The 10,169-nt window shown below is 35.1% G+C and overlaps 1 protein-coding gene across 1 annotated transcript; it reads right to left on the bottom strand.

Moving 5' to 3' along the window:
* Nucleotides 1–6,280: 6,280 nt before the first annotated feature.
* LOC149398063 (uncharacterized) lies at nucleotides 6,281–8,209 on the bottom strand. Its single transcript, XM_089615779.1, has 5 exons — nucleotides 8,067–8,209; nucleotides 7,836–7,956; nucleotides 7,612–7,715; nucleotides 6,861–6,992; nucleotides 6,281–6,554 (listed from the first exon to the last, which is right to left on the bottom strand). Exons 1-5 carry the CDS (start codon nucleotides 8,067–8,069, stop codon nucleotides 6,528–6,530), a joined length of 387 nt encoding a protein of 128 aa, XP_089471905.1. The 5' UTR covers nucleotides 8,070–8,209; the 3' UTR covers nucleotides 6,281–6,527.
* Between the last annotated feature and the right edge of the window lie 1,960 nt (nucleotides 8,210–10,169).

Raw genomic sequence — 10,169 nt, forward strand, 5'->3', positions numbered from 1 at the left:
TTAGTTTTTTTTACAAGTTTTTTTTTTTTACAAGTTATGATATTCAACTTTTTTTGAAAAGTTATTTTACAAGTTTGTTTATTTTTTTTACAAGATTTTTTACAAGTTAGTTTTTTTTTACAAGTTATTTTTAAAAAGTTTTTTTTGACAAGTTTATTGAACTTTTTGACAAGTTTTAAACAAGTTTGTTTTTATTGACAAGTTATTTAGAACTTTTTTTTTTTTTACAAGTTATGATATTCAACTTTTTTTGAAAAGTTATTTTACAAGTTTGTTTATTTTTTTGACAAGATTTTTTACAAGTTTGTTTTTTTTACAAGTTTTTTTTAAAAAGTTTTTTTTGACAAGTTTACAACTTTCTTCACACACGTTTTTTGACAAGTTTGACAAATTCTTTTACTTATTTTTGTGTTTTAGCGGTGATTGCGGGATGTTCGCAGTGAAGTATGTCGAGCACATAGTACTGAACGAATCATTTGACACTCTTCAAAGTGTCAATATGAGAACGTTCAGGAAGAAATGGTCCGTGGACTTATTCTACAACCACCTTATCCCGTGATTTTGTATTTTCGGATGTTTTTTGTTTGATCTTTTTGGTTTTGTATGTAATAGTACCTTATGAACATATTATCGAGATGGTTTGTTGACTATTGATTGAATGTGTTTTTATTGTACCTTATAAACATGTTTAGAACTCGAATAAAATAATTTTATCACATTTAGAAGTTAGTTCGCTTTGACACTTACAAATTTATAAAACCCAATTTAAAAAAAATATAGATTCTAATTTTTTATCACATTATATTAATCAATTATTTAAATATTTAGAATTCATCACTATCCTTTTACATTCTTATTTCTTTTTTCATTGAATTATGATGATATATTTTTCAAATGGTTTCAAATGAAATGAGACGGAAGATCCTAATCAAGTGTACATATCTCGTAATTGATCATTACATACTAGTCTGTTCTGTTTGACCTTGAAACTTCATGCTTTCCAGAGTTGAATCGAAAAAAGGTCCATGAGACGGATGACACTCCATTAAACAAAATAAAAAGGTCACTCAAATAAACGTTAAAGTTTTAAACTTAAAAAAAAAAAAACATAAAGTCTAAAGTTTTAATTCCTCCAAGTGCATGTTTTTCTGTTATGTCCCCTACCACCACATTTCCCGCATTTTCGCTGGACAACAATCTTTTCACCTTGAGATGGGTATCGATTAATTCTTCTTCTTCCTTGTTTACTTTTCTTCGGTTGACCGGCTTGCTTCTTTTCAACGGATTCCGAAACTTTCATTTTTTTTATCTCATCCGGGACATCTCATTGATCTTCATTGCCAACCGGATATATGGCTTCCTTGTACATCTCAATCCACGTCTCCTTCAAATAAAAAGTCACTGCATAACGAGTACATGTCTCCTTCAAATAAAAAGTCACTGCATAACGAGTACACGTCCACGCTTCGATGTTGGGCTGCTGCGATAGAATGCTCGCACGGGATATTCAATTGTTGTGGTAGTCCGCAAGTGCATGTCTTCGCCATTAGGTCTACATCGAAATCACCTCTTGCGTCTTTGACATGACATTCATATAGACCAAGCCCGTACGCATTGACGAACTGTGCCTTATTATTTAGCTGTGCGAGATCATTTTGCCACGTTGGTGTCAATTTTGTGTTCAACTTGTTCGCTATCTCTTCTCGTTCAAAAAACCAAGTTTGGAGTGTGAATCGAATAAACTCGAGCAACGTCGTAATGGGAAACGTCCTAGCATTCCTTGTTTTGTTGTTGAAGCTTTCTGCGTTGTTGCTCGTCATTAGGTCGTACCTATATAAAACATACTTGATTTATATAATCAACGACATTAAAAATTCAGTACAACCGTTTTCCAGGAAAGAAAGCTCTGGCCCACCGATCGACACCAACTTCTTCGAGATACTTTGCCATCTCGACATCTTTACGTCTCAACTGTCTAAAATTAGCTTCGAATGCTGTTTTACTGAAGGCGTAAGCCGCATCGTAAAGTTCAAAGCGACAATGGTCTGTCTTAAACTTGTGTTGGACATTCAGTTGTAAATGATAGTAACATGCTCCGTGAGGGATACCAGGAAACATAACTTCGACACCATGTATGATGCTAATGTGGCGATCGGATATGAACGCCAAATTAGGTACGTCTTCACCGATAGCTTCTCGCAATCTTCTCAAAAACCAAATCCAAGAAGCATGACACTCGCTATCTACAACTCCAAATGCAAGTGGATATAATTGTGAATTCGCAACCATTGCAATTGCGCAAAGCAACTGTCCCCCGTATTTTGTCTTCAGAAATGCACCGTCCAATGCTTTGACCGGCCGACATGCGTTGAAGCCTCTACGACATGCCCCAATGGAAAAGAAAGCATACTTGAATTTGTCACCATCTTGCACAAAGTCTGTTAACGTCCCAGGATTCTTTTGCTTCAACATGTACAGCCAAGATGGTAACTTCTGATACGATTGTTCCGGCGTACCCCGCACGTACCCAATAGCTTTCTCCCTGGATCTCCAAGCTTTCAAATACGATATGTTCACACCCCATCTTGTCTTCACTTATTCCCTGACGTTATGCGCCGAATACTCCGCCATAGAGTTAATTGAGTACTTGTCTTGAAATACGTGACCGATGACCCATGGTGCCGCTCCTCGATGGCCCTCTGTTCGAACAACACGCCCATATGAGTGTTTACCCTCGTACGACGTAATCTCCCACATCTCATACCACTGCACTGTTGTCAATGGTGCCCACAAGAAGAGTTGTAGTCTTTATTTTGTACATTTGACGTAATAAAGTCTCATGAAGACTCTTGCTTGTAATTGCTTATTCATTAATAAAAAGTTGAAACGTTCATTCATTCCTCCTTGTTTGTTTGAAGTTTTATGATAAAACATTAGTCTTTAGTCCATAAACAAACTTAACAACTTGCAAAGAGACAAATGTAGATTTGCATGAACAAACTCTTCGTAATTTGCTTAAAACGATATATTCGCAATCTAATGGTCAAAGGACTATTGACCTCAGTACGATTGTTAGGAGAATCTATGATGTCTGGTTATAGGGCATTGAGAGTTGGAGACTCTATAGTTCTTCTAGGTATCTTCCGAAGGTACTGAATTGACCAGTGCACTTCTAGAGACAAAATAAGAACAAATCATTTAACCTCTTATGTCTCGAAGTCACTACGTATGAATTGCATCATGCTTACCTTAATCCTGAAATGAGACATGTCATTTCATAGCTTACGTATTCTCAATTGAGAAAGTCAGAGTTCGGACTCACTATGTGATTCCGAACAGGACCTATTGGTGAAGTACTAAGTTATAAAGATGTCATGAGTAACTTTGTGAAGATCTCATAGATATGGAATTCATGTACAAGATTGCTGAAATGCAATGTATATCACCTCATGCTTTGTTCCTTGGAGTGTGAATAAATGAACTGGCCAGTGTCCAAATTGAGTCTTGACTCTTTTGGATGAAACAATGTGACTTGTTAGCTCCTCGTCAATACATTGTTTCTAACTTATTCACAAGCGACAAATGAGTTGAGAAAATAACAGCTAGAAGGGTAAAATGGTAATTTTGTAAATCCCGACTAGCTGATGATATTCATGAAGGGTAAACATAGATAATATTCAATGGATCCGCTCATCGTAATTTGGTTGAATTCTTGAGTAGAAAATAAATTCATTTGAACCGAGAGATTTTCAGTGTCAACTCTTTAGTGGAGTCAGTTGACATTAAGCTAAACTTGGAAGGTTTGTGAACTTTTGAGTCCAAGTGTTTAGCTCAAGCTTTGTTCATTTGGATCCATGAGGTCACTGTCACAAATCACATCGAGTAGGAATAGTTAAACTAGAAGCTAAGTCAAAACAAGAACGAGACAAGTTTTACGAAAATTGTCAAAAGGGTAAATTTGTCTTTTTGGACATAGCATGAAATGAATGTCAATAAATTTTTTGACATGGTCATATGATGGCCTAGATCACTTGGCCACGATGTGTTCATTGGGCCTTGTGGATTAATTTCATTTCATAAAATTTTACTTGAAAATTCTCAATGGGTTTTTCTTATGTTGTCATGAACAAGTAAAGAAAACTATAGAAAGGCTTTCTAGAAGCCCTTTGGCCGTCCAACCCAAGAGAATGGGAGACTAATTTCGTGCAGCCCAATAGAGAAAAAGAGAGTTTATTTTGTGCATTAATGTATGAAGATACTTGCCAAAAGAAAAAAGATGAAACAAATTTCCTCTAGAAGGTAAGTGCAATTTCGGCCAACTAAGAGAGAAAGCAAATGAGGAAACAAATCCAAAGGCTTCTAGAAGCTCATTTGGACGTGCAAGAGGTATGAGGAAACTACCTTTTGATGGTAATACTCCTCCTATAAATACCCCACCTCATTCCTCTCATTTCATTCATCCAACATAAGTTAGATATTGAGAGACTCTCTCTCTAGACATCGTTGGCCGACTCCTCTCTCTCTCTCTCTCTCTCTCTAGTCAATTTCGTTTTTTTTTTTGGTACCTAGGTCCTCATTTGACCTAGTATTTTAGCTCTTCGACTCTAAGACTTGTTCTTGAGTCGTCGTGTTTAAAAGTACCCACACACTAATTCCTTTCTTTCTCGAGTGATTTTTGTGATAGAAACTTTCGTGGTTGCTCGAGTTTGCGAGGAAAGAGGAGAGACGTGATGCGAGGGGAGACGAACGTTATCAACCTTCCGAAGGCTCATCAACGTTCAAGCGTCTAAAAAGGTTAGTAAACTTCTATGCTCATAATAGTTTTTATTTACATGTGCTTGCTCTTTGTCTAGGTTAGTAAAAACGTTTTACTTGTGAAAAGAAATTTTTTAAAATTCTGCCGCTTACCGAAGCGTTAAACTTTTTCTTAAACCCTAGATCAATTCCAACATGCACGACACCCCTCAACCTCCATGTGCATCTCTCGTCTTTGCATAGAACATACCATCTCTTTTTCGAAGAAGATTTCACTCTAAATTCGAAATTATGTTTCAACGCGTACAAGTGGATATGTTTCTTCAGTTCATGCTTGTTTTCAAATTGCTGCCCAATATATATTTCTTCTGAGCTACCTGTTAGTTTCAAAGGTTAGTTAAACAATAGGTGGTTTCATATTATACTTGAATCTCATTTGAATCCACTTAAATTTCCTGTAGAAGAATGACTTGGATAATGACTCGGGTTTTCCTTCACAACATCATCGGCGGTGAACTCGGGTGCTTTCCATGAATAAGGAACGATAGGTGATCCGATCATCGGAGGCTCACGCTGACATTGACCCGATGGTTCACAATGACCCGTTGGTACTGTAAACGTTTTCACAAATTCTTCATATTCTTCGGGATTGGCGAATTCTTCAAATTCTTCACCTCTACCATTGTTATCTCCGTCATATCCGTCACTATTCTCTTCATCACCATCGCCACCTTCGTTTTCATCACATTCGCCACCTTCGTTTTCATCACCTTCGCCATCTTCGTATTCATCCCCATTGTGTCCATCATATTTGTCACTGTTGTGATTACAATCTCTATCACGCCTGTATACTTCGTCACCGTTTTTTGCACCCTTGTACTCGTTAAACAAGTCATCGTCACAGCCACCGTCTTTGTTTTCAATTATACGATCATTTTGTCGATCCTCGATAACAATGATTACGTGACAACATGTGAATGTACTAAATAAAATATTTGGTAAATACTGCTTTATAATTTTTTATCAAATATTTACTAAAAATTAGCTAATAACAAATCATACATGTAAATTTGGATATATATATATATATATATATATATATATATATATATATATATATATATATCTCCTTAAACCTATTTATAATTACTCCAAATATTGTAATTTGATCTTAATATTGTAATTTGATCTTATATTCTACACCATTGTAACCATAAAAATATGGACTACTAGAATTAGTAGAAAGATAAAAGAAAATAAATAAATAAGAAAGATGTCTTGTAACAAAAACAATATTATTCCAGTAATTTTGAGAACAGTGTTTAGTGTTAACATTTCACGTTTCATAACTCTTATCATGTGCAAATAAAATTAAGTTGGTTCGCATTTGGCTGTAAAGAAAGCATGAAATATAAGTCTACTTGACTTCAGGAAGGCGCAGGTACAGCTAAAAAACACATAATAGCCACAAGAGTTCAAAATGCAAATACTAAATCAAAATCAGAGAACAAAAAACACACAACTCTAGAAAAGATCTGTCTATGGGCTCTTATAACATAACAATTCATATTGGACTCGTACAAATATATTTTTGTTGAGTATTCTTCTCTCTCGCACAGGACATAAATAAAAATTGTCACAAATTCAAAACGAAATACATCTTTGTCTAACAGCACAAGTCCATCAGTCAAAGCCTCTAGATAATGCAAAAACTACCCCGGATCAAAGAGGCCCATCACACCGAAATTATAGCAACCCTTAATACTCGTCGTCTAGATCAGAAGCTTCTCAATAGCGTCCTGAATTATACACAACAAACACTCAGAATCCAGCAAGACAAAAAAATCTAGATTGAAGCTGAGCACAGAATAATTTAATCAAAGCCGAATAAAAACAATAGTGGGAATGTGAATGAGAAGACTCTTTCTGAATTGTGAACCTTTTTTAAGAAGTTTGTAAAGATGTTTTATGTTCGTTCAAGTGGTGAATTTCATTCAAATAAGTTAAAGCTTTTTAAAGCAACAGTTTTACTGATCATTTTGCTCATAAATTAGCTTATGGAGAAAAATAGCACACTGATAATAGAACCGAATAAGAATAATGACCTTGAGTTGCTGTATTTGAGACTTCAATTGGCTTCCCTCGTTTGTTGTCACGGAACAAGCGATGACAGGTCTCGTGACACCGCATGCTCGCCCAAGTGCTTGCTTTGATGGGACAAACACATACGGCACATTCTGATAAAGTAGATACGGAAATTTAAAGTCATGCCAAATAAACAATATTTCAATTCTACGAATAGCGTATGTCAATAATTGACTAGACACAACAATCTTCTACAATCAATGATAGAACGAGTAACAGAACATGATGTGTGTATGCAAAAGATCTACGAGTTAAAGTCATATAGTATTGACTAAGTGTTCATAGAGTTCCCCATATACATAACCTTGTATTTATGAACCAAACCATAATACCCCCACAGAAATCACTTTAACTAAGAAAACAATATTTGAAGTTTGAACAAAAACCTGTCAATGCTTACATATCAATTTCATTTCTTGATGTCACATGTCATTCCTACTTGTCATTTCCAGAAAATCAAGCAAAAATATGATCGAGCTAACGTGGAATAAGTATGCTTTCATTTTACCTAGACTTGGTCAATGAAATAAATATACAAGTCAAGTTCAGGAATAAAGTTCTTTATTTAGAAACTTATTCATCAATACACATACTAGTTTTTCGTGAACTGAACATACTGTATAAGAATCAATTCACGAAAACCTAAATCCGAAAAACATATAACATAAATAGGGTAACAAATTTTATCCAATTCAAAGAGAAAATAGTTACCTTGTCCTCGGCCAAAAGTGGAAGGTGGAGAAGGATCTCGAGAGGCTCGGTATCAGCCGCCATGACAACAAACTCCGAAATACCTCTGTTTAGAGTCTTCGTAGCTGAAAACAAAATCCAAAAACAAATCCATAAAATTTAAACACAAAAACACACATTTCTCGTCAAACAAACATAAAATTAAATACTTAAAGAGAACTTAATCATGAACTCCGAAACCAGACCTTCATTCGCGCCTTTCTTGAGCTGCTTATAATTCGCGGCTTGCTGTACGAGATCCATGATCGTGATCGTCAGCTGTGCGTCAGCCAAAGGGTAGGCCTTCGCGTTCACTTCCTCTCCTGGCTGCGAAATACCAAAAGCCATAAACAAGTCGCAAAATCAGAAACCCTAATCTCCTCAAGATTCTCATACAAAACAGGAAAATGGAAGGGAATTAGCGAGAGAGATAGTACCATTTTCGCTGTCGACGAAGGACGGAGAGAGACCGTGTGGCTAGGGTTTTTGAATGGGGATAGGAATTAGGGTTTAAGAGATTGAGAGAGAGGATTTCGAGGAGTATTTATAATACAAGGAAACACAGACACGTTCACCTATGGGCCGATTGATATCAGGCCGGAAATGCAGATGTCGAAACCCAACGATAAAACGACAGTTGACCAACAAAACGACAAGTAATCTATTTGGCAATGTAAGTTGTAAGAAGTAATTGCAGATGGGTTTCGGATTTGACACCCCCATTTTTTTTTAGTGGTTTAAAATTAATACATTTTTTAAGCATAAAGTATCTGTAAATATGGAGCATTAGGAGAAAGGTATAAAGGGCGTATAAATTTATCAGAGGGGCAATTAATATCTATTTACCGATTTTTATGCAAAATACCTTCCCTTTTTTTTTCTTTTCTTTTTATGCTCTCACATAATTTGTTGTAAAATGGTGTTTGAATTAGTAAGAATGACAAGGAGTTCGACCAATAAACATTAGTAGCAATTTTACACGTTCTTATGCCTTATTTTTCATCATTATCTAGAGTCATGAAGTGTTTTTGTAAGTTTTAGAATGATAGGGTTGTTGTATGTATCTTAGATTTACGTATAATTTTACACTAATTATACACTGAAAATAAATAGGTAAAATGGTATGAAGTAGTCAATTCAAACTATGACTTTTGTAAAATAGTCATAGTTTCATTAGGTATAGCAAAATAGTCAATTGAGAGTACTATGACTTTTAATCATGTCTCGATTAATTTTAATCCAGCCTACATAAAACTTATATTCTGTTTTTATAGTTCGTTGGGATTAAATTTAATCCAGCCTAGATTAATTTTATTTAGGCTAGTTTGCTTATAGTTGGCAAACTATGGCTATCTTGCAAAAACTTAAGTTCTATTGGACTATATAGCCGCTTGACCCAAATAAATACTGATTTGGCATCGAACATAAAAAGAGTATATAAGTTTACCCTCTAAAAATATTGGGATAACTATGTAAAAATATTATGAGTGGGTTGGATTCGAAGGCGTATAACATGATAAGAACTTTGTAATCATCATTTTCTACGAAGGAGCAAAAGTCTATGCATGTTGTTTTCTAATATTGAAATCAATAAATAAATTTGTCCACGAGAAGGAATATATTTTGTTGAATTGGGTCCGGAGGACGGAAGCAAGTGGATTTACAAGTTCCAAAAGGCAAACATTTTGAACCTTGGCTTTTAACGATAGCTTCACGTTGCCCATAAATGGTCTCCCCAGACACTTCGGCATTTCAAGGAAAAAAATGATACATCAATCTCAAATAACGGAAAAGGCTCGAATTTAGGGGTGTCATTCTCAATTTTCAAAGAGAAGTTATTGCATTTTGTAGCTTGACACGAGTTGGGTTTAACCCCCTCGTGAGCAAGGTGCTTGCGATCCAAAATCAGCTCTTTTTTGTGAAGACTTGTGTTGTGATTTTGTAGTTTACCAATCTCTTGCAATGAAGGCAGCCACGACATCAATATCGCTATTAGCATCACATATATTGCATGTAACATTCAAAGGTGTGATGATCGACCTCAGCCGCAGAGTTTCTTTTTTTCCCACGAAAAAAACAATGTCTTAGCCAACAATTTTAGCTTAAGAGTCTTTTAATAATTTTTATTGCAATATATCTTTGATAATTTATAGTTTTCGAAGTGGGTGATAAAATTTTGTGTATTTTAAAAAACTTTGTTTTGTAGTTATTATTTATGGTCTTTGACTAAATTGTGCATGATTCTATGATCGACTCGAGAAAATATTCTAATAGATTAAAGATAAAATAATAGAATAAAAAAACGATGATAATAAAATAAGTCAAGTACTTGTCAGATTCAAATAACTCCAATTTTGATTTGTATAATAAAACAAATTATCAGTTTTAGTACAAACATGAGAAGGAAAAAAACTCTTGATGGGTTTATTGTTATGTCGTCATTCTTTGCACCTAAAAATGACACTTTAGGAACAAAAACGATTTCGAGTCATCTTGCTGACACCAAGAACCCTAGCTTCAACTTGGCCCTCGCAAGACTA

This window comes from Urtica dioica, chromosome 5, assembly GCF_054948205.1.
Source record: "Urtica dioica subsp. dioica isolate 48M chromosome 5, U.dioica_male_clone48M_v1_H2, whole genome shotgun sequence".
NCBI lineage: Eukaryota > Viridiplantae > Streptophyta > Magnoliopsida > Rosales > Urticaceae > Urtica > Urtica dioica.

Coding starts and splice junctions, on each gene's coding strand:
- LOC149398063 (XM_089615779.1), bottom strand. Junction 7,716..7,835: donor CAAGAAAGGCGCGAATGAAG/GTCTGGTTTCGG, acceptor TTTTGTTTTCAG/CTACGAAGACTCTAAACAGA. Junction 6,555..6,860: donor CTCAAATACAGCAACTCAAG/GTCATTATTCTT, acceptor TGTATAATTCAG/GACGCTATTGAGAAGCTTCT.